The sequence below is a fragment of the Bufo gargarizans genome, unplaced genomic scaffold (genome assembly GCF_014858855.1).
Source record: "Bufo gargarizans isolate SCDJY-AF-19 unplaced genomic scaffold, ASM1485885v1 original_scaffold_1715_pilon, whole genome shotgun sequence".
Lineage (NCBI taxonomy): Eukaryota > Metazoa > Chordata > Amphibia > Anura > Bufonidae > Bufo > Bufo gargarizans.
In genome coordinates this window covers 17,062-42,679 of record NW_025334478.1, presented here as the reverse complement: position 1 = coordinate 42,679, position 25,618 = coordinate 17,062, and the positions used below count along the sequence as shown (strand labels likewise).

At 47.6% G+C, this 25,618-nt stretch overlaps 1 protein-coding gene across 1 annotated transcript; it reads left to right on the top strand.

The window, feature by feature from the left end:
• Positions 1-1,113: 1,113 nt before the first annotated feature.
• On the top strand, positions 1,114-25,378 carry LOC122923546 (integrin alpha-L-like; the record flags this gene model as incomplete). The annotated part of the gene is made up of 11 exons (XM_044274381.1): positions 1,114-1,255; positions 1,323-1,415; positions 1,506-1,585; positions 2,060-2,134; positions 6,311-6,383; positions 13,596-13,691; positions 13,796-13,879; positions 14,078-14,149; positions 24,169-24,264; positions 24,412-24,834; positions 24,947-25,378. Coding segments are annotated over 11 exons (1,666 nt in total), but the record flags the coding sequence as incomplete, so codon positions are not given.
• Positions 25,379-25,618: the final 240 nt, after the last annotated feature.

Sequence of the window (25,618 nt, the reverse complement as noted above, 5' to 3'; positions counted from 1 at the left end):
TGCAGATTACACGGTGACAGGTTCTCTGTATATATAATCTGCTCAGCTCCTCCTGCTCTATAACACACTGCCTGCAGATTACACGGTGACAGGTTCTCTGTATATATAATCTGCTCAGCTCCTCCTGCTCTATAACACACTGCCTGCAGATTACACGGTGACAGGTTCTCTGTATATATAATCTGCTCAGCTCCTCCTGCCCTATAACACGCTGCCTGCAGATTACACGGTGACAGGTTCTCTGTATATATAATCTGCTCAGCTCCTCCTGCTCTATAACACGCTGCCTGCAGATTACATGGTGACAGGTTCTCTGTATATATAATCTGCTCAGCTCCTCCTGCTCTATAACACGCTGCCTGCAGATTACACGGTGACAGGTTCTCTGTATATATAATCTGCTCAGCTCCTCTTGCTCTATAACACACTGCCTGCAGATTACATGGTGACAGGTTCTCTGTATATATAATCTGCTCAGCTCCTCCTGCTCTATAACACGCTGCCTGCAGATTACATGGTGACAGGTTCTCTTTATATATAATCTGCTCAGCTCCTCCTGCTCTATAACACACTGCCTGCAGATTACATGGTGACAGGTTCTCTGTATATATAATCTGCTCAGCTCCTCCTGCTCTATAACACACTGCCTGCAGATTACACGGTAACAGGTTCTCTGTATATATAATCTGCTCAGCTCCTCCTGCTCTATAACACGCTGCCTGCAGATTACATGGTGACAGGTTCTCTTTATATATAATCTGCTCAGCTCCTCCTGCTCTATAACACACTGCCTGCAGATTACATGGTGACAGGTTCTCTGTATATATAATCTGCTCAGCTCCTCCTGCTCTATAACACACTGCCTGCAGATTACACGGTGACAGGTTCTCTGTATATATAATCTGCTCAGCTCCTCCTGCTCTATAACACGCTGCCTGCAGATTACATGGTGACAGGTTCTCTGTAAGTTGATAGGGTGATGCACTTGATGTCTGTAGCTTGATCTGATGCCTTTTTTGTGGTGTTCCTACCAGGAATGTGATACCCGTATATTCTGGTACCTGGGGCCCCTTGTGTCCCCGGTCAGGCGGTGACCTCTCCCTCTTCTTGCAGTTACTCCCAGCTAGTGGTGCAGGACGGCGCCTCCTTCTCCAGCTTCCTTAGTCTGCACAATATGTCTCTGAAGGCTCGTCATACCAGGTTCAGCGTCGACCTTCCCAATGGGTTGCGCTTCCACAAGGCCAATGTGATAGAGGTAGGTAGATGGCATGAGGTGTGGGGGATGATATGAGTCACGGACACTTACCTCATACTTTCTGCAGGCTTCTCACTGGATCTCCCTGGTGTGTGAAGACTTCACGGAGCAGGTACTCACCTGTAATGTCACTCACCCGTCTCTGAGGCGAGGAGTCTGGGTAAGATCCAGGAAGCATTGAGGATGAGGAGGGGATGTTGGGGGTGATAGGTGGATCTAGCAGAAGTTGATTGTCCTCTCTGCTCCTCAGGCCGTTATCCAGATCACATTCAGCATCGTCTCCAACGTCTCCTGGGCCGAACACATCCGCCTGGCTGTCAACGTGACAAGGTGACTCACTGTGGGGCGGGGGCCGAGTCCGGGGCCGAGTCCTGGGCCGAGGGGCGGGGGCCGAGTCCTGGGCCGAGGGGCGGGGGCCGAGTCCTGGGCCGAGGGGCGGGGGCCGAGTCCTGGGCCGAGGGGCGGGGGCCGAGTCCTGGGCCGAGGGGCGGGGGCCGAGTCCTGGGCCGAGGGGCGGTCTGAGGGGCAGGGCCAAGTCCTGGGGCAGGGGCCTGGTCTTTAGCTGTGGAGGGGACCGGGTCCTTGGCCGCGTGGTGGGGGCCAGGTCCTTGGCCGCGTGGTGGGGGCCAGGTCCTTGGCCGCGTGGTGGGGGCCGAGTCCTTGGCCGCGTGGTGGGGGCCGAGTCCTTGGCCGCGTGGTGGGGGCCGAGTCCTGGGCCGCGGTATGGAAGCAGAGTCCTGGGCCACGGGGCCATGGTGTGTGGTGCTCAGGTTCAGGGCTTATAACTTTATCTTCTACTGACAGCGATGGAAATGAAAACAGCAGCGTCACAGAAGAGGAAGTGCCCGTCCTGTATCCAATCCACATCATCTGCCGCAGGTAAGTACTTCTGTAATGACCTAAATAAGAGGGATGCTCTGCAAGATAAATCAAAGGAAGACAGAGGGGAGCAATGTTCTGCAGATCTCTGGAGGTCAGAGGTGTAATAATCTGCAGGATATATCACTATGTCAGGAGACAGAGAGGACAGAGCAATGTTCTGCAGATCTCTAGAGGTCAGTGGTGTAATAATCTGCAAGATATATCACTGTGTATCAGGAGGTAGAGAGGACAGAGCAATGTTCTGCAGATCTCTAGAGGTCAGTGGTGTAATAATCTGCAAGATATATCACTGTGTATCAGGAGGTAGAGAGGACAGAGCGATGTTCTGCAGATCTCTAGAGGTCAGTGGTGTAATAATCTGCAGGATATATCACTGTGTATCAGGAGGTAGAGAGGACAGAGCGATGTTCTGCAGATCTCTAGAGGTCAGAGGTGTAATAATCTGCAGGATATATCACTGTGTATCAGGAGGTAGAGAGGACAGAGCGATGTTCTGCAGATCTCTAGAGGTCAGTGGTGTAATAATCTGCAGGATATATCACTGTGTATCAGGAGGTAGAGAGGACAGAGCGATTTTCTGCAGATCTCTAGAGGTCAGTGGTGTAATAATCTGCAGGATATATCACTGTGTATCTGTCAGGAGGTAGAGAGGACAGAGCGATGTTCTGCCGATCTCTAGAGGTCAGTGGTGTAATATTCTGCAGGATATATCACTGTGTATCAGGAGGTAGAGAGGACAGAGCGATGTTCTGCAGATCTCTAGAGGTCAGTGGTGTAATAATCTGCAGGATACATCACTGTGTATCTGTCAGGAGGTAGAGAGGACAGAGCGATGTTCTGCAGATCTCTAGAGGTCAGAGGTGTAATAATCTGCAGGATATATCACTGTTGTAACGGACCGTTTCAGCAGACAAGGGGTTAAAATCCGTTTAGGCGATATGCCCCTTTCCGAGAGACAGGCACAGCTACTGCAGAACACCAACCTCCCGAACTGGATACAAAATAGCACTCCAAACTGGAACCTCGCAAATAGCTGTCAGCAGACGAACAGGAAAAGCATACAATCGGCTTACACTCCTGGCAATCAGTCTCCAACAGCATACAGGGAATCCCCCCAATAACGAGACAAGGCTCCGTCTTGAGGGTCAGCAGTGCTCTGACTGTACTTCAAGTACAGCCTCTTTTATTGATAAAAACCAAACATAGTACTGCCCACAGGGTTTTGAAATCCAACCAATCAGTAATTCACAACACACACAATGTAAATACAGCAACCAATCGTTCCCGCCCCCTAGAGGACCAGAAGGGAGACTGCGACACAGAACAGATACAACATATCCCCACAATGCATCATGGTTTCCTCCTCTCTACCTGGGAGACGACCGAAGACAATCCAATTATCTCTCAGGACAAAGGGAGATCGCCAATACACATGTGGAGACAACAGGACAGGAATCACCACCCAAACACACAATGGGACAATAGAGACACACCCAGCATATTCCTCCCAAGCTGACAAGTTACACTTATTATAAGTTGTTACAACTTTGTGAGGTTACATTGTCCATACATATAACTAACATCAATTTAACCAGTATAACTTGGGGGACAAACCTATCCAAAATTCCCTGGAATAGGTTCAGGGGTTCAAAAGTTACTATGGGCCATAATCCTGAGGCAAGAGGCTTTTAAACAGCCCCCTCCAAAACCCAGTGGCGAGGTTGGTTTCGCCACACATCTCCCCCCCCCCAGGGAAGACTAACCAGATACCTGACCTCACGCCGGTCGGTACCTGAGTTAGTCTGGCAGCCCACCCACAACCCAATACTGGACCTGCTGAATTTCGTAGCCTGTCTCTGTCCAGTGAATCCACCAAGGTTATATTGGTAGCTGGTACTCCCGGTCTCTGAGTTGCTCCCTGGCTTGGAGTGGAGGTTGCTTTGTGGGCAGGGATCAGCGGGACTCTGCCCTGGTACCAGCGCTACCACGGAAGAAGCCTGGTTGGAGTCTGGTTGTTGGAGGGGGAAACTGACTGTCTCCCCTTTGGCTAAACAGCCCTGTTGCTGGGGGGGCAGGACCGACTGTCCCTACCCCCTGTGCTGTAAGTGCAGAGACCACGGTCCCATCTGCACAGTTGTGGGGCTTACTGTCTCCCCCTGGTGCGTTAAGCTGCCGCTGGGGAGAGGGGGTAACGAGCTCCTCTCCCATACATACTTCCAGCCGCTGGGGAGGGCGACCGACCGCCTCCGCTCCCAATACAGTGTCCTGCTGCTGGGGAAAGGAGACTGGGCTCTCTATTCCCTGTAGGACACTCTGCCGCTGGGGGACAGGACCGTCTGTCTCTGCCCCCTGTAACTCCGCCTGCCGCTGGGGAGGGCGACCGACCGCCTCCGCTCCCAATACAGTGTCCTGCTGCTGGGGAAAGGAGACTGGGCCCTCTATTCCCTGTAGGGCACTCTGCCGCTGGGGGACAGGACCGACTGTCTTTGCCCCCTGTAACTCCGTCTGCCGCTGGGGAATGGAGACTCGGCTCCCAATTCCCAAAAAATCATGCTGCTGCTGGGGGGCAGGAACAACTACCTCTGCCCCCTGTAACTCAGCCTGCCGCTGGGGAGGGAGGCCGCTGCTCTCCTCTCCCTGCACTTCACACTGCTGCTGGGGAATGGAGACTGGGCTCCCACTGTCCCGCAACCGTAACTTCCGATGGAGGTCCACCCAACGTGGCAGCTGACCGTCACCTTCTGCCCGGTATAGTAGGGTCTTAGACACTAGACTCCTTACGAACTTCACGTATTTCTCAGCTGTATTGGGTCCGAAGAAGTTCAGCCGCAACCACATCATACGGTCAAATTCCTCCACAGAGTATCTGTACTCCACTGCTGTTTCCATCCTGGTGCTTTTAGGGTCACTGTTCTGAGACATGCGTTGCCCTTAAGTTGTAAAATCCAAAGAAATGGTGTCTCCTGTAGCTGTCCTTCTGGCTGTAGGAACGATCCCGCTGCTTGCCACCAATGTAACGGACCGTTTCAGCAGACAAGGGGTTAAAATCCGTTTAGTCGATATGCCCCTTTCCGAGAGACAGGCACAGCTACTGCAGAACACCAACCTCCCGAACTGGATACAAAATAGCACTCCAAACTGGAACCTCACAAATAGCTGTCAGCAGACGAACAGGAAAAGCGTATCAGTCAGCTTACACTCCTGGCAATCAGTCTCCAACAGCATACAGGGAATCCCCCCAATAACGAGACAAGGCTCCGTGTTGTGGGTCAAGCAGTGCTCTGCCTGTACTTCAAGTACAGCCTCTTTTATTGATAAAAAACAAACATAGTACTGCACACAGGGTTTTGAAATCCAACCAATCAGTAATTCACAACACACACAATGTAAATACAGCAACCAATCGTTCCCGCCCCCTAGAGGACCAGAAGGGAGACTGCGACACAGAACAGATACAACATATCCCCACAATGCATCATGGTTTACTCCTCTCTGCCTGGGAGACAACCGAGGGCAATCCAATTATCTCTCAGGACAAAGGGGAGATCACCAATACACATGTGGAGACAACAGGACAGACATCACCATTTTAAACACACAATGGGACAATGGGACAATAGAACCACACCCAGCATATTCCTCCCAAGCTGACAAGTTACACTTATTATAAGTTGTTACAACTTTGTGAGGTTACATTGTCCATACATATAACTTACATCAATTTAAACAGTATAACTTGGGGGACAAACCTATCCAAAATTCCCTGAAATAGGTTCAGGGGTGTAAAAGTTACTATGGGCCATAATCCTGAGGCAAGAGGCCTTCAAACAGCCCCCTCCAAAACCCAGTGGCGAGGTTGGTTTCGCCACAACTGTGTATCTGTCAGGAGGTAGAGAGGACAGAGCGATGTTCTGCAGATCTCTAGAGGTCAGTGGTGTAATAATCTGCAGGATACATCACTGTGTATCTGTCAGGAGGTAGAGAGGACAGAGCGATGTTCTGCAGATCTCTAGAGGTCAGTGGTGTAATAATCTGCAGGATACATCACTGTGTATCTGTCAGGAGGTAGAGAGGACAGAGCGATGTTCTGCAGATCTCTAGAGGTCAGTGGTGTAATAATCTGCAGGATACATCATTGTGTAGTGGTGTCATCTCCTTCTTTGTTGTCCTCAGTCTGGAAGATTCCACCAAACACATGGCGTTCATCAACCTGGAGACAAGTGCAGCCGCCTCCCACCGATATCAGGTGACTTCCTGTGTCTCAGTCATTAGTGTCCCCTCATCTCCCCCTGTGTCACAGTCATTAGTGTCCCCTCATCTCCCCCTGTGTCACAGTCATTAGTGTCCCCTCGTCTCCTCCTGTGTCTCAGTCATTAGTGTCCCCTTGTAAGCAGTGTACCGGGTGGGCTCCCCAGGATACAGAGAAGTCATGAACGAGGAACACAACCCCAACACCGGCTTTTGCCAAAACAGAATTTTACTTAAACGTGGCAATAAACACAGCCACAAATGCTGGGAACATACAATAAATTTACGTACACCCTGCCTGAAGGCTGAGACCCTTGAGCTCCACAGCGCTGTGCCCCCCGATGGATGCAGGAGTTAAAGCGTGGTAATTTACCTACTGGAGGGCACAACTAAACTGCCACAACTTACCTGTTATTACCCTAAAAGAACAAGAATCACTGTATGGGTGTGTGGTGCGGGCTAGCCTGCGGTGCAGCACAACAGCTTACAATCTTGCCCGAGTATTCCTTCTGAGCAAAACGCCAGCCTGGCTTGAGTTTGTAGGCAGTTTATCAGCTTTCCGGTGTGAAACGTCCCTTTAAGTTATGGAGTCCTTGCAATGTACAGTAGCAACACTTGTGGCCCGACACAGAGACCCTAACTAACTAACTACAGGCCTGGTCTCAGTCTCTAGGCGCCAACACTGTAATGAGGTGCGTGCACGATCTTACCAACCCGGGTCTGCTCTGCCTTCGCTGGTGACTCTGAACAGAACACATGCCTCTCCAACAAGCATGCGGTGCCACAGTGTATGTCGCTTTGCTCCTCAGCTCTCATCAGCGTTCCTGTAAGCAATCCTCGTTCCTCTGGTCAGGATCAGGGTCTTGGAAATGATCAGCTTCGCTTAGCTGCAGCTCTGGTCACTGAGGTATGCCCCCACACCTGGATGCCATTGGATGCTCTGCTCACACAGTTCCTCAGTCTCTGCTCCCTTCCTTCTCCAGGCTCTGAAACTCCACCTCTCATGAATATGGAAATATATGCAGCTTATAGCTGTGTTTAGGAAAACAGCGACATCTTGTGGCCAAACAGCAGAATTCATAAATCGCTTCAAAAGGTGCACCATAATGATATGCAACTGACAATACTGGCTAATCCCTGACCAATGTATTCCAGTCAGGAACACAACGGAGTATCTCAGTGTGGCATGGGTCCTACCAATAGACTACCTATGGTGTGTGAACATGGTCTGATTGGTGCTAAGATCTAACTCACAGCCAAGCTCCCACATTCCTCCATAGTGAGATCACTCAAGCAGTGGGAGAAGGGATACGGCTGCAAGCTGCGCCTATAACAGGCCATGTGACACAGGCTACCATTTAGGCCAGTTCTTTTTTAGCAAACAGCAGAATGTCAGTCCAGATCATTTAATCTACACAAACAGTGTTCAGACAAGGAGAGCTGTTTCCCGATCTCACATGCCACCCTACTAGAGGTTGTCGTCCTCAGCAACCCTCCCCATACAAACTCATCCTGGGCATAGCGCTGTGGGGGCACACCAGCATTGGGCCCCGTTGACCTTCGCAGATTGATAGGCTCAGAAGCACTGAGGATGTCAGGCACATCTAATGAGGAAGGAGCTGCTGACTGCTCAACACTTTCCCTAGGTGGCAAACTTGCCACGGCTGGAGCCTCTGTGGGTACCGGGGCGGGGACAACCCACCATTCCTCTTCCTCCTCCTCTAAGGGGATTTCCGCTGTACTCTGAGCAGAAGGAGACATCTCCTCCACGCACATGGGCTCATCAAAATGACACCGCCTCAACATGTTACGGTGCCAGTTTCGTGAGGGCCCCCCAGTCCCTATTGGCTCTACCTCATAGACAGGGATGGCAGGGTCTACCCTCCTCTTCACCGTGTATGGGACCGCCTCACACTGCCCATCCAACTTCCCAGACGGCAGTTTGGCTTTGACCATCACTTGATCACCTGGGGCATACCCTTCCCTCAGCACTGGTTTTTGATTAGGGTGTAGAACTTGTCCCAGGTGCTCCCCCGCAATCGTGTGGATTGCACTCATCCAGTGGCGGTGCTCTTGCACCCATGCAGTGGTACTTCTCGGTGGTGGCTCCATCGGATCGGGCATGTAGAGATCATTAATCTCCAATCCGGCTCTCCCAAACATGAGCATATGTGGGGAGTACCAGGTGGTACTGTGTACCCTGTTGTTATAGGCTCACATGAGTTCAGGTAGGTACTCAGGCAACCAAGCCTTTTGGCTGTCCTCCAGAGTACGCAGCATCTGGAGCAAGGTGCGGTGCAATCGCTCGCATGCCCCATTTCCCTGGGGGTGATACGGAGTGGTGCGGGAACGTTCGATCCCATACAGTTGTCTCGAATCAGAGGCTGTATTGTCAAGAAGGATCGACAATTCCACTACTGCCTTAGCCGAGGAGTCACGTGAGACGTCACGTTTTGAGACTCCATACCACGTGGGACGCCGCGTTTGGGTAAGATCGGCTGTATCTTCGATTCCGTACATCGAGCTGGTGACGGAACAGGGTAAGAGATCTCCTTCACAATCATTGATATATCGGATTATCAGAATAAACCGGAGGATTTAATTCGGACAATACGCAGTACGATATTATCTGACAGAGTTAGATCGTGCATGCGAATTGTTTTGAGCCTTATATAGGCCGGAGATAGGAACGAACTCTCCAAGTGTCAATATCTCCTGCGATTATTCACACAGAGAAATATTGTGGGGACTGCCGATTATTCGCGAATACGAACATTGATCATCTTTGAATCATTACGATTGTCTGGTGAATTTTCAGGGCCCCTATCCATTGGGTATTTATTTTATTGTGTGGATGTTTTTACTGTTTGATGTGGCTTTTTATGATATATCCGATTAAATACTATTTAGCCATTATCTTTTGCTGTCTCCATTCCCATATACGGAGTGCCCCATCACTTGTCTATGTTTCTCCTTGGTCTATTCGTGCGGTCTGGGTGGACCGAGAGGCGAGCACCCTTATCCATTCGGTATATAGGTTGAGTCGCTGTTTTCCATTTTTTTTCTCCTACAACTCATTCATTAGAGTTCCCTGAAAACATGCCCCCTGGTCCGAATGTATCCTTCGTGGACACCGGATCACCTGTATAAAGTGTTTGCAGACCACTTCAGCTGCCGACTCTTAATGGAGCTATATTTGTCAGGGTTGCACTCTGACTCCCTCAGACCAGCTGCCATAGGCAATGACTCTCTCACATCCATCATGGACTTGGGATAACACGGCCCCCAGACCATGTAGACTTCCGTCAGTGTACAGCAGGAACAGAGTGTCGAACAGCGCATAAACCAGAATCGGAGCACTGGTCAGCGCCTCCTTTACTGCTTCAAAGGCCTCTTGTTGCCGGGGTCCCCACTCGATGGGATGATTCTTTGGGCCCCCGCAGTGCCCCTTGATAAATAAGCAAATTTGGGTATACACCTCATGTAGTAGCTGGCCAGTCCCACAAATGCTCGCAACTTTCGTAGTGTACGTGGCTGGGGCCACTTTTGGACGGCCTCCATCTTGCTGGGGGCCGGCTTTACACCCTCCTGGGTGACCAAATGTTCCAAATATTCTATCTGCTGTCTAAACAGTTGGCACTTCTTGGGCTTGATCTTGAGCCCATAGTCTCACATCCATCCTAGGCAGCTTCTGTAGGTGATCCTCAAAGAAGGCCCCAAACACTAAAATGTCGTCCAGGTATATCAATACCGACTCGAAGTTGAGATCCCCCAGACAGTGCTCCATCAACCACTGGAATGTTCCCAGGGCATTAGACAGGCCAAATGGCATCCGGTTGAACTCGTCAAATACCATAGGTAGGATGAAGGCCGTCTTCGCTTTGTCCCTCTTGGCCACTGGCACCTGCCAATACCCACTGGCCAGGTCAAGAGCCGAGAAGAACTTTGCATGACTCAGAGCGGACAACAAATTTTCTATCCGCGGAAGGGGGTAGGTATCCCGGACAGTCTGGGCATTGAGCTTCCGTTAATCTACTCAGAACCGGAGACTCCTATCTTTCTTCCGTACCAAGACTATTGGAGCTGCCCATGGACTTTGACTGTCCTGGATCCCCTGCTTTTCCAACATGCTGGACACCATGTCCTTCACCTCCTGATACATTTTAGGCGGGGTTTGCTGGTAACGTTCCCTGATCAGTGCAGCATCGCCGGTGGGGATTTTGTGCTCGATGGTAGAAGCACACCCAAAGTCCTCATCATGTCTCGAACGCCTCCTGAACTTCCCAAAGGGTGTCTTCCAGCAACTTCTGTTGTCCTGGAGTCAGGGTCTTGCAGTCCACCCCCATCCGGGCCATGATCACCCGACTGTTCCACTCCACTGTTGGGGTCTCCTTTTGATGGACCTCTACCGCATAGGTCCAGGCTGAGCCCCTTCGTCGAGGGACGTCCCCTTCAGACATATAAACTTTTGCCAGTAAGGTATTCCCGGGAACTGTTAACTCGCTGTTTTCCACATTGAGGCAGCATACAGGCACACACCCATCCTTCACAATAGCGAGGGCCTGGGCTACCAGTGGGCGAGTCTGGGTTTCCTCTTGGTAAGCAGGCTCGATCAGAACCGCCAGTCCATTAAGCTGTGGTCCAGCCCCCACCATGAGCATCAATATTTGATCTTGTCGAGGTGGGATCTTCACCAGAGTCCTCCACGGCACCTTCACATGTCCAATGGGCCAACCGAACCTGTTGCAGACTACAGCCCCTCACCATCTGCTGTAAAACCTTCTGGGTTGGCCGGTATATGGTGACCCATTTCCAATACTTTGGCCCTTCTTAGGCATAGAGTTGATGGCTTAGATCTCTCAGCACATTCATACCTAGTGTCACGTCCATTCCTCTCCGGAAAGAATGGTCCACCAGCACGACCCCCTTCTTGCCGACGTCTTGCCCAAACAGTAGGACGCGCATCCAGATTATCACCGGATCTCCATCTCTCTGTTATTGGCAGCCGTCAGCCTGATGACGCTCCCATCTTCCGGCTCCATCATATGTCCAAAGTGTCTTTTGAAGAACTCCAGAGGCATAAGGGTGCACTCCAACCCTGTATCAACTAGGCAGCGTACCTTCTGGCCTTCCAACTCGGCTTCTATAACAGGGCTGTTGGCATACAGGTCCTGTTCCTCACGCAGAGGGCTTAGCTTCTAGTGTACCGCCGCAGGACGCCCAACTACGGCGGCAGTCGAAAGTTTAACGTAGGTTTGGACTTCATCTGTTTGAGACACTTTCTGGCCATATGGCCATACTGTCGACAAGCCCAGCAGAGGGGCCCTCTTTTGACATGTCCCCGCACCTGAGTTATCCTGAGTCGAGTGGCGTGGGGTACTGGGGTCATTTCCGGAGGCCAGAGAGATTCTTCCTTCATTTGGGACACCTCCACACAAAGTTTTTTTCAATTCTGTCCTCAGGGTCTGGACCACATCCTTTAAGGACTCCGAGTCTTCTGACCCCGATAGGGTTAGGGTAAGCTGTATCAGCTTTGTTGGGGCAAGTTGGCCCTGCACTGGCGCACCCTGAGCTGGGTCCTGGACCGGTGCCACTGGCGCCGGGGGAAGGTCAGCCGCCACGTTCCCGTCTATAATGGTCACTGTATCCTGCCGACTACACTAAGTTGTAAGCTGTGTACCGGGGTGTGCTCCCCAGGAAACAGTGAAGTCACGAACGAGGAAAACAACACCACCAGCTTTTACAAAGCTCTACAGTATCCCCCCTCCCATAACTGGTCCTGTAGCATGTGCCTGAGTATTCCTCCTGAGCAAAACATCAGCCTCTTGAGTTTTTGGGAAGGTAATTAGCTCTCCAATGTGAAAAGTCACTTTAAGCTATGGAGTCCTTGTAATGTACAGTAGTAACACTTGTGGCCTGACACAAACAGAGACCCTAACTAACTAACTACAGGCTTGGTCTCAGTCTCTAGGCACCTACACCGTAATGAGGTGCGTGCACGGTCTTACCGACCCGGGTCTGCTCTGCATCCGATAGTTACTCTGACCGAACAAATGTCTCTCCAACAAACATGCCGTCCCCCAGTGTATGTAGCTTGCTCCGCAGCTCTCATCAGCTTCACTTAGCTGCAGCTCAGGTCACTGAGGGATGCTCTCACACATGGATGCCGTCGGATCCTCTGCTCACACAGTTCCTCATTCTTAGCTCCCTCTAAGATGGCTGCTCCCTCTTCTCCAGGCTCTGAAACCCCACCTCTCATGAATATGGAGATTTAGCTGCAGTCTGCAGCTGTGTTTTGGAAACTGCGGCATCTTGTGGTCAAACAGCAGAATGTCAGTCCAGATCATTTAATTTAATCTACACAAACAGTGTTCAGACAAGGAGAGCTGTTTCCCCATCTCACACCCTCCTCTTCTGTGTCGCAGTCATTAGTGTCCCCTCATGTCCACGTGTGTCACAGTCATTAGTGTCCCCTCATCCCCTCCTGCATCACAGTCATTAGAGTCCCCTCATGTCCACGTGTGTCACAGTCATTAGTGTCCTCTCATCTCCCCCTGTGTCACAGTCATTAGTGTCCCCTCATCTCCTCCTGTGTCGCAGTCATTAGTGTCCCCTCATCCCCTCCTGCATCACAGTCATTAGTGTCCCCTCATCTCCTCCTGTGTCGCAGTCATTAGTGTCCCCTCATCTCCTCCTGTGTCGCAGTCATTAGTGTCCCCTCATCTCCTCCTCTGTCGCAGTCATTAGTGTCCCCTCATCTCCTCCTGTGTCGCAGTCATTAGTGTCCCCTCATCTCCTCCTGTGTCGCAGTCATTAGTGTCCCCTCATCTCCTCCTGTGTCGCAGTCATTAGTGTCCCCTCATCTCCTCCTGTGTCGCAGTCATTAGTGTCCCCTCATCTCCTCCTGTGTCGCAGTCATTAGTGTCCCCTCATCTCCTCCTGTGTCGCAGTCATTAGTGTCCCCTCATCTCCTCCTGTGTCGCAGTCATTAGTGTCCCCTCATCTCCTCCTGTGTTGCAGTCATTAGTGTCCCCTCATCTCCTCCTGTGTCACAGTCATTAGTGTCCCCTCATCTCCTCCTGCGTCACAGTCATTCGTGTCCCCTCATCTCCTCCTGTGTCACAGTCATTAGTGTCCCCTCATGTCCTCTTGTGTCACAGTCATTAGTGTCCCACATTTTTGTGGTAATTTGTGTCCCGTTCGATTCCAGATCCAGAACTTGAGGGTCAGTGCGGTCGCTATAAATGTCAGTGTTTCCATGTGGACGGAGAATGTGAACTGGGACTTTGTCATCTTATCCTCTCAGGTAAGCAGAAGGTCCAGCAGGTGTGGTAGTTATTAAGGTGTTGCGGTGGCGGCCATGTTGTGGATGCGGCCCTGGTCTGAGAAGTCACCTCTTTTTCTTTTCAGAACTCCAATGTCACCTGCCCTGAACTCCATGAGTCTTCTGCTAATCAGACCCACAGTGAAAAGACAGAAACCATTGCCAACCAGGTAAGGTCTGATGATGCTCTGCCATGAAGTCACTGATGTGGGGGGGACAGGCAATGTCACTGGGTGGACATGACATAACATGCAGATGTCTCAGGGTGGGAGTGTCATATAATAATGATGTCACAGGGTGGAGATGTTAAGGGATGATGATGTCATAGAATATAGGATTAATCTGCTCTTGGTGGTCCCGGTTCACAGACATGGTCTTGTATTCTGGACGCTTCTGGTGAAATCAGTATAAACATCACCGGACTTCTGAAGCCATGGAAGGTAACATTCCTGTTCACCACGTGCCCACCATCATGAGTCATACATACATGTTCACCATATGTTTTCTTCATCATGAGTCATGCATACACGTTCTTCATCGTGAGTCACGCATACACGTTCTTCATCGCGAGTCACGCATACACGTTCTTCATCGCGAGTCACGCATACACGTTCTTCATCGCGAGTCACGCATACACGTTCTTCATCGCGAGTCACGCATACACGTTCTTCATCGCGAGTCACGCATACACGTTCTTCATCGCGAGTCACGCATACATGTTCTTCATCGCGAGTCACGCATACACGTTCTTCATCGCGAGTCACGCATACACGTTCTTCATCGCGAGTCACGCATACACGTTCTTCATCTTGAACTGGATGCATCTTGAACTCCCAGGTCGCTGCTGAGAACCATGTTGTCCGAGTAGTGCGCCAATTTTACAGACTGACAATGTCTTTTATGTTGGGGTGTGACTTGTTTTCTTTGTTGCCGGCAGTGGCATACTTCCAATAGAGGCAGACTACGCAGCAGCAATGGGGCCTGTGGGGAAAAGGGCCCCACAGTGGAGAATAGGCCTAGTTATTAACCCTAGTTAAACTCATTACTGTCCAGCTCCAGAATATTACAACTAGTAAAGGAACTGCACGCGGCATCGTCACAGGTCCTGTACATGTAGTAAAGGAACTGCACACGGCATCGTCACAGGTCCTGTACCTGTAGTAAAGGAACTGCACACGGCATCGTCACAGGTCCTGTACATCTAGTAAAGGAACTGCACGCGTCATCGTCACAGGTCCTGTACATCTAGTAAAGGAACTGCACACGGCATCGTCACAGGTCCTGTGCATCTAGTAAAGGAACTGCACACGGCATCGTCACAGGTCCTGTACATCTAGTAAAGGAACTGCACACGGCATCGTCACAGGTCCTGTGCATCTAGTAAAGGAACTGCACACGGCATCGTCACAGGTCCTGTACATCTAGTAAAGGAACTGCACACGGCATCGTCACAGGTCCTGTACATCTAGTAAAGGAACTGCACACGGCATCGTCACAGGTCCTGTACATCTAGTAAAGGAACTGCACACGGCATCGTCACAGGTCCTGTACATCTACTGAAGGAACTGCACACGGCATCGTCACAGGTCCTGTACATCTAGTAAAGGAACTGCACACGGCATCGTCACAGGTCCTGTACATCTAGTAAAGGAACTGCACACGGCATCGTCACAGGTCCTGTACATCTAGTAAAGGAACTGCACACGGCATCGTCACAGGTCCTGTACATCTAGTAAAGGAACTGCACACGGCATCGTCACAGGTCCTGTACATCTACTGAAGGAACTGCACACGGCATCCTCACAGGTCCTGTACATCTAGTAAATGAACTGCACACGGCATCGTCACAGGTCCTGTGCATCTAGTAAAGGAACTGCACACGGCATCGTCACAGGTTCTGTACATCTAGTAAAGGAACTGCACACTGCATCGTCACAGGTCCTGTACATCTAGTAAAGGAACTGCACACGGCATCGTCACAGGTCCTGTACATCTAGTAAAGGAACTGCACACGGCATCGTCACAGGTCCTGTATATCTACTGAAGGAACTGCACACGGCATCGTCACAGGTCCTGTACATCTAGTAAAGGAACTGCACACGGCATCGTCACAGGTCCTGTACATGTAGTAAAGGAACTGCACACGGCATCCTCACAGGTCCTGTACATCTAGTAAATGAACTGCACACGGCATCGTCACAGGTCCTGTGCATCTAGTAAAGGAACTGCACACGGCATCGTCACAGGTCCTGTACATCTAGTAAAGGAACTGCACACGGCATCGTCACAGGTCCTGTACATCTAGTAAAGGAACTGCACACGGCATCGTCACAGGTCCTGTACATCTAGTAAAGGAACTGCACACGGCATCGTCACAGGTCCTGTATATCTACTGAAGGAACTGCACACGGCATCGTCACAGGTCCTGTACATCTAGTAAAGGAACTGCACACGGCATCGTCACAGGTCCTGTACATCTAGTAAATGAACTGCACACGGCATCCTCACAGGTCCTGTACATCTAGTAAATGAACTGCACACGGCATCCTCACAGGTCCTGTACATCTAGTAAATGAACTGCACACGGCATCGTCACAGGTCCTGTACATCTAGTAAAGGAACTGCACACGGCATCGTCACAGGTCCTGTACATGTAGTAAAGGAACTGCACACGGCATCGTCACAGGTCCTGTACATGTAGTAAAGGAACTGCACACGGCATCGTCACAGGTCCTGTACATGTAGTAAAGGAACTGCACACGGCATCGTCACAGGTCCTGTACATGTAGTAAAGGAACTGCACACGGCATCGTCACAGGTCCTGTACCTGTAGTAAAGGAACTGCACACGGCATCGTCACAGGTCCTGTACATCTAGTAAATGAACTGCACACGGCATCCTCACAGGTCCTTCAACCCCCCAACAGCATGGAGAAGACCCGCAGGTTAAGCTCTGTACTAGAATGGAGCGATAAGGGGAGGTCCTCCTCCCTTCTCTTCATTTGCCCCCATTCCCTATTTTACTCATATCTCTCTCATATATACAGTTGCAAGAAAAAGTATGTGAACCCTTTGGAATGATCTGGATTTCTGCACAAATTGGTCATAAAATGTGATCTGATCTTCATCTAAGTCACCACAATAGACAATCACATAAAATACAAGCAGTCTCTAATCTTTGTGGATACTTATCGGCGCTGCAGATCCACCAAGCGACGTGGGTAAAGTTCGCTTCACAGTCAAACTTCCAATAAATGTTGATCGCGCTGCCTTATGAGTTCCAAACCCAGATCCTTATTCCAAATGCGCAGTTGTTTCACCTTGTAGCCAAACAATCGGTTTCCAGAGGCTGCTACAGTCACGTACACCTGCACCCTAGCGGGAAGTTATAACACAAATAGTGACGTTCCACCAGGTAGTTCCGCAATTCGCAGGTTTTATTCTACTTACAAAAGGACATAAAATTTCAGCCTTAAAATCAATATGTTTTCATCAAGAGTCCACCCGACCCGGGTTTCGCCAGTCCAACTGCCCCTGACGAAGAATATTGCTGAACTGAAACCGTTCTGTAGAGAGGAATGGCCAAGAATTACTCTGGACCGTTCTGTAGAGAGGAATGGCCAAGAATTACTCCGGACCGTTCTGTAGAGAGGAATGGCCAAGAATTACTCCTGACCGTTCTGTAGAGAGGAACGGCCAAGAATTACTCCTGACCGTTCTGTAGAGAGGAACGGCCAAGAATTACTCCTGACCGTTCTGTAGATAGGAACGGCCAAGAATTACTCCTGACTGTTCTGTAGAGAGGAACGGCCAAGAATTACTCCTGACCGTTCTGTAGAGAGGAATGGCCAAGAATTACTCCTGACCGTTCTGTAGATAGGAACGGCCAAGAATTACTCCTGACCGTTCTGTAGAGAGGAATGGCCAAGAATTACTCCTGACTGTTCTGTAGAGAGGAACGGCCAATAATTACTCCTGACTGTTCTGTAGAGAGGAACGGCCAAGAATTACTCCTGACTGTTCTGTAGAGAGGAACGGCCAAGAATTACTCCTGACCGTTCTGTAGAGAGGAATGGCCAAGAATTACTCCGGACCGTTCTGTAGAGAGGAATGGCCAAGAATTACTCCTGACCGTTCTGTAGAGAGGAATGGCCAAGAATTACTCCTGACCGTTCTGTAGAGAGAAATGGCCAAGAATTACTCTGGACCATTCTGTAGAGAGGAATGGCCAAGAATTACTCCGGACCGTTCTGTAGAGAGGAACGGCCAAGAATTACTCCTGACCGTTCTGTAGAGAGGAATGGCCAAGAATTACTCCTGACCGTTCTGTAGAGAGGAATGGCCAAGAATTACTCCTGACCGTTCTGTAGAGAGGAATGGCCAAGAATTACTCCGGACCGTTCTGTAGAGAGGAATGGCCAAGAATTACTCCTGACCGTTCTGTAGAGAGGAATGGCCAAGAATTACTCCTGACCGTTCTGTAGAGAGAAATGGCCAAGAATTACTCTGGACCATTCTGTAGAGAGGAATGGCCAAGAATTACTCCGGACCGTTCTGTAGAGAGGAACGGACAAGAATTACTCCTGACCGTTCTGTAGAGAGGAATGGCCAAGAATTACTCCTGACCGTTCTGTAGAGAGGAATGGCCAAGAATTACTCCTGACCGTTCTGTAAAGAGGAATGGCCAAGAATTACTCCTGACCGTTCTGTAAAGAGGAATGGCCAAGAATTACTCCTGACCGTTCTGTAAAGAGGAATGGCCAAGAATTACTCCTGACCGTTCTGTAGAGAGGAATGGCCAAGAATTACTCCTGACCGTTCTGTAAAGAGGAATGGCCAAGAATTACTCCTGACCGTTCTGTAAAGAGGAATGGCCAAGAATTACTCCTGACCGTTCTGTAAAGAGGAATGGCCAAGAATTACTCCTGACCGTTCTGTAGAGAGGAATGGCCAAGAATTACTCCTGACCGTTCTGTAGAGAGGAATGGCCAAGAATTACTCCTGACCGTTCTGTAGAGAGGAATGGCCAAGAATTACTCCGGACCGTTCTGTAGAGAGGAATGGCCAAGAATTACTCCTTACCGTTCTGTAGAGAGAAATGGCCAAGAATTACTCCTGACCGTTCTGTAGAGAGGAATGGCCAAGAATTACTCCGGACCGTTCTGTAGAGAGGAATGGCCAAGAATTACTCCGGACCGTTCTGTAGAGAGGAATGGCCAAGAATTGCTCCGGACCGTTCTGTAGAGAGGAATGGCCAAGAATTACTCCGGACCTTTCTGTAGAGAGGAATGGCCAAGAATTACTCCGGACCGTTCTGTAAAGAGGAATGGCCAAGAATTACTCCTGACCGTTGTGCGCGTCTGATCTGCAACTGCAGGAAACGTTTGGTGGAAGTTATTGCTGCCAAAGGCGGTTCAACCAGTTATTACATCCAAGGGTTCACATACTTTTTCCACCTGCACTGGGAATGTTTACATGGTGTGTTCAATAAAAACATGGTGACATTTAACTCTTTGTGTGTTATTAGTTTAAGCCGACTGTGATTGTCTATTGTTGTGACTTAGATGAAGATAAGATCACATTTTATGACAATTTGTGCAGAAATCCATATCATTCCAAAGGGTTCACATACTTTTTCTTGCAACTGTATAATACTGCAGAGAGTTACAACCACTATTACCTCATGTACCTCACATATCAGTGCACTGCTGTATATACTATATATCTGTACACACTGCATCTATTATACCTCGTACCTCACATATCAGTACACTGCTGTATATACTATATATCTGTACACACTGCATCTATTATACCTCGTACCTCACATATCAGTACACTGCTGTATATACTATATATCTGTACACTCTGCATCTATTATACCTCATACCTCACATATCAGTACACTGCTGTATATACTATATATCTGTACACACTGCATCTATTATACCTCATGTACCTCACATATCAGTACACTGCTGTATATACTATATATCTGTACACACTGCATCTATTATACCTCATACCTCACATATCAGTACACTGCTGTATATACTATATATCTGTACACACTGCATCTATTATACCTCGTACCTCACATATCAGTACACTGCTGTATATACTATATATCTGTACACACTGCATCTATTATACCTCGTACCTCACATATCAGTACACTGCTGTATATACTATATATCTGTACACACTGCATCTATTATACCTCATACCTCACATATCAGTACACTGCTGTATATACTATATATCTGTACACACTGCATCTATTATACCTCATACCTCACATATCAGTACACTGCTGTATATACTATATATCTGTACACACTGCATCTATTATACCTCGTACCTCACATATCAGTACACTGCTGTATATACTATATATCTGTACACACTGCATCTATTATACCTCCTACCTCACATATCAGTACACTGCTGTATATACTATATATCTGTACACACTGCATCTATTATACCTCATACCTCACATATCAGTACACTGCTGTATATACTATATATCTGTACACACTGCATCTATTATACCTCGTACCTCACATATCAGTACACTGCTGTATATACTATATATCTGTACACACTGCATCTATTATACCTCGTACCTCACATATCAGTACACTGCTGTATATACTATATATCTGTACACACTGCATCTATTATACCTCGTACCTCACATATCAGTGCACTGCTGTATATACTATATATCTGTACACACTGCATCTATTATACCTCGTACCTCACATATCAGTACACTGCTGTATATACTATATATCTGTACACACTGCATCTATTATACCTCGTACCTCACATATCAGTACACTGCTGTATATACTATATATCTGTACACACTGCATCTATTATACCTCGTACCTCACATATCAGTACACTGCTGTATATACTATATATCTGTACACACTGCATCTATTATACCTCGTACCTCACATATCAGTACACTGCTGTATATACTATATATCTGTACACACTGCATCTATTATACCTCGTATCTCACATATCAGTACACTGCTGTATATACTATATATCTGTACACCCTGCATCTATTATACCTCGTACCTCACATATCAGTACACTGCTATATATACTATATATCTGTACACACTGCATCTATTATACCTCGTACCTCACATATCAGTACACTGCTGTATATACTATATATCTGTACACACTGCATCTATTATACCTCGTACCTCACATATCAGTACACTGCTGTATATACTATATATCTGTACACACTGCATCTATTATACCTCGTACCTCACATATCAGTACACTGCTGTATATACTATATATCTGTACACACTGCATCTATTATACCTCGTACCTCACATATCAGTACACTGCTGTATATACTATATATCTGTACACTCTGCATCTATTATACCTCATACCTCACATATCAGTACACTGCTGTATATACTATATATCTGTACACACTGCATCTATTATACCTCATACCTCACATATCAGTACACTGCTGTATATACTATATATCTGTACACACTGCATTTATTATACCTCATGTACCTCACATATCAGTACACTGCTGTATATACTATATATCTGTACACACTGCATCTATTATACCTCGTACCTCACATATCAGTACACTGCTGTATATACTATATGTCTGTACACTCTGCATCTATTATACCTCATACCTCACATATCAGTACACTGCTGTATATACTATATATCTGTACACACTGCATCTATTATACCTCATACCTCACATATCAGTACACTGCTGTATATACTATATATCTGTACACACTGCATTTATTATACCTCATGTACCTCACATATCAGTACACTGCTGTATATACTATATATCTGTACACACTGCATCTATTATACCTCGTACCTCACATATCAGTACACTGCTGTATATACTATATATCTGTACACACTGCATCTATTATACCTCGTACCTCACATATCAGTACACTGCTGTATATACTATATATCTGTACACACTGCATCTATTATACCCCGTACCTCACATATCAGTACACTGCTGTATATACTATATATCTGTACACTCTGCATCTATTATACCTCATACCTCACATATCAGTACACTGCTGTATATACTATATATCTGTACACACTGCATCTATTATACCTCATACCTCACATATCAGTACACTGCTGTATATACTATATATCTGTACACACTGCATTTATTATACCTCATGTACCTCACATATCAGTACACTGCTGTATATACTATATATCTGTACACACTGCATCTATTATACCTCGTACCTCACATATCAGTACACTGCTGTATATACTATATATCTGTACACACTGCATCTATTATACCTCGTACCTCACATATCAGTACACTGCTGTATATACTATATATCTGTACACACTGCATCTATTATACCCCGTACCTCACATATCAGTACACTGCTGTATATACTATATATCTGTACACACTGCATCTATTATACCTCGTACCTCACATCAGTACACTGCTGTATATACTGTAACGGCACCGTTTCAGCAGACAAGGGGTTAAAATCCGTTTAGGCGATATGCCCCTTTCCGAGAGACAGGCACAGCTACTGCAGAACACCAACCTCCCGAACTGGATACAAAATAGCACTCCAAACTGGAACCTCGCAAGTAGCTGTCAGTCAGACGAACAGGAAAAGCGTATCCGTCAGCTTACACTCCTGGCAATCAGTCTCCAACAGCATACAGGGAATCCCCCAATAACGAGACAAGGCTCCGTGTTGAGGGTCAGCAGTGATCTGAAGTGCTGGCACACCCAGCCTGGTTTTTATTACCGTTTGTTGCAGATACAACATATCCCCAGATAGCTCAAGTCTGAGTGCATATCATTAGGTGAATGGCACTCAGAATACACGAATACAATAATATTAGCTATCTGGGTGCCCTCACATAACATACAATGTAACCGAACGCATAATAACACAAAACACAATTCTACAGACAGATTTAAGCTGTGCGGCCGGTCTGTCTTCTCCTTTACAGTTACTATGGGCCATAATCCTGAGGCAAGAGGCTTTTAAACAGTCCTCTCCAAAACCCAGTGGCGAGGTTGGTTTCGCCACATATACTATATATCTGTACACACTGCATCTATTATACCTCATACCTCACATATCAGTACACTGCTGTATATACTATATATCTGTACACACTGCATCTATTATACCTCGTACCTCACATATCAGTACACTGCTGTATATACTATATATCTGTACACACTGCATCTATTATACCTCGTACCTCACATATCAGTACACTGCTGTATATACTATATATCTGTACACACTGCATCTATTATACCTCATACCTCACATATCAGTACACTGCTGTATATACTATATATCTGTACACACTGTATCTATTATACCTCATGTACCTCACATATCAGTACACTGCTGTATATACTATATATCTGTACACACTGCGTCTATTATACCTCGTACCTCACATATCAGTACACTGCTGTATATACTATATATCTGTACACTCTGCATCTATTATACCTCATACCTCACATATCAGTACACTGCTGTATATACTATATATCTGTACACACTGCATCTATTATACCTCGTACCTCACATATCAGTACACTGCTGTATATACTATATATCTGTACACACTGCATCTATTATACCTCGTACCTCACATATCAGTACACTGCTGTATATACTATATATCTGTACACACTGCGTCTATTATACCTCGTACCTCACATATCAGTACACTGCTGTATATACTATATATCTGTACACACTGTATCTATTATACCTCATGTACCTCACATATCAGTACACTGCTGTATATACTATATATCTGTACACCCTGCATCTATTATACCTCGTACCTCATATCAGTACACTGCTGTATATACTATATATCTGTACACCCTGCATCTATTATACCTCGTACCTCATATCAGTACACTGCTGTATATACTATATATCTGTACACACTGCATCTATTATACCTCGTACCTCACATCAGTACACTGCTGTATATACTATATACTGTACACACTGCGTCTATTATACCTCGTACCTCACATCAGTACACTGCTGTATATACTATATATCTGTACACACTGCATCTATTATACCTCGTACCTCACATATCAGTACACTGCTGTATATACTATATATCTGTACACACTGCATCTATTATACCTCGTACCTCACATCAGTACACTGCTGTATATACTATATATCTGTATTATACCTCGTACCTCACATGTCAGTACACGGCTGTATACACTATATATCTGTATTATACCTCGTACCTCACATATCAGTACACTGCTGTATACACAATATATCTGTATGATACCTCGTACCTCACATGAAGTACCTGCCGTGATGAGACGGAGCTGGTGACCTAGGTTGTGCTTCCAGGTGGCGGGCTCGGTGAATGTGCGCAGTGCAGTGACCATCCAGTACAATCCGCTCCGTTATCACAGCGACACGGGGAGCATGCACCACACTGCACAGGTACAGTATTTATCAGATACTAATTGATTAGAAGGAGGCGCACGAGGCGCACGCCCTGGAGCCTCCACCACACGTCCTCCTGCCCTGCGCCTCTTCTGTGATACATCTCCACCATAACTGTATGTTCTCTTCTTCTATGATCTGCAGGTGGTGACAGAAGTAGAGATCCTGGAGCACCCAGATTACACAAAATACTTGGTTGGGGGTGCGGTCGGAGGGTTAATAATGATGGCGCTCATCTCCTTCCTGCTCTATAAGGTGCGGAGGTCACACGTAGTCCATATAGGGGTCGTGTATAACAATCACGAGTATCAAAGAAGTAAAGATTGTTCTAGAATGTTCCAGGGGGCGGTCTACGGTGTAATGAATCAGAGCGGTGCTGTCTACGGTGTAATGAATCAGAGCGGTGCGGTCTACGGTGTAATGAATCAGAGCGGTGCGGTCTACGGTGTAATGAATCAGAGCGGTGCGGTCTACGGTGTAATGAATCAGAGCGGTGCGGTCTACGGTGTAATGAATCAGAGCGGTGCGGTCTACGGTGTAATGAATCAAAGTGGTGTGGTCTGTGGAGTATTATATGAGGGTGGTGCAGTCTGTGGAGTATTATATGAGGGTGGTGCGGTCTGTGGAGTATTATATGAGTGTGGTGCGGTCTGTGGTGTATTATATGAGGGTGGTGCAGTCTGTGGAGTATTATATGAGGGTGGTGCGGTCTGTGGAGTATTATATGAGGGTGGTGCGGTCTGTGGAGTATTATATGAGGGTGGTGCGGTCTGTGGAGTATTATATGAGGGTGGTGCGGTCTGTGGTGTATTATATGAGGGTGGTGCGGTCTGTGGTGTATTATATGAGGGTGGTGCGGTCTGTGGAGTATTATATGAGGGTGGTGCCGTCTGTGGAGTATTATATGAGGGTGGTGCGGTCTGTGGAGTATTATATGAGGGTGGTGCGGTCTGTGGAGTATTATATGAGGGTGGTGCAGTCTGTGGAGTATTATATGAGGGTGGTGCAGTCTGTGGAGTATTATATGAGGGTGGTGCAGTCTGTGGAGTATTATATGAGGGTGGTGCAGTCTGTGGAGTATTATATGAGGGTGGTGCGGTCTACGGTGTAATGAATCAAAGTGGTGTGGTCTGTGGAGTATTATATGAGGGTGGTGCGGTCTGTGGAGTATTATATGAGGGTGGTGCAGTCTGTGGAGTATTATATGAGGGTGGTGCGGTCTGTGGAGTATTATATGAGTGTGGTGCGGTCTGTGGTGTATTATATGAGGGTGGTGCAGTCTGTGGAGTATTATATGAGGGTGGTGCGGTCTGTGGAGTATTATATGAGGGTGGTGCGGTCTGTGGAGTAT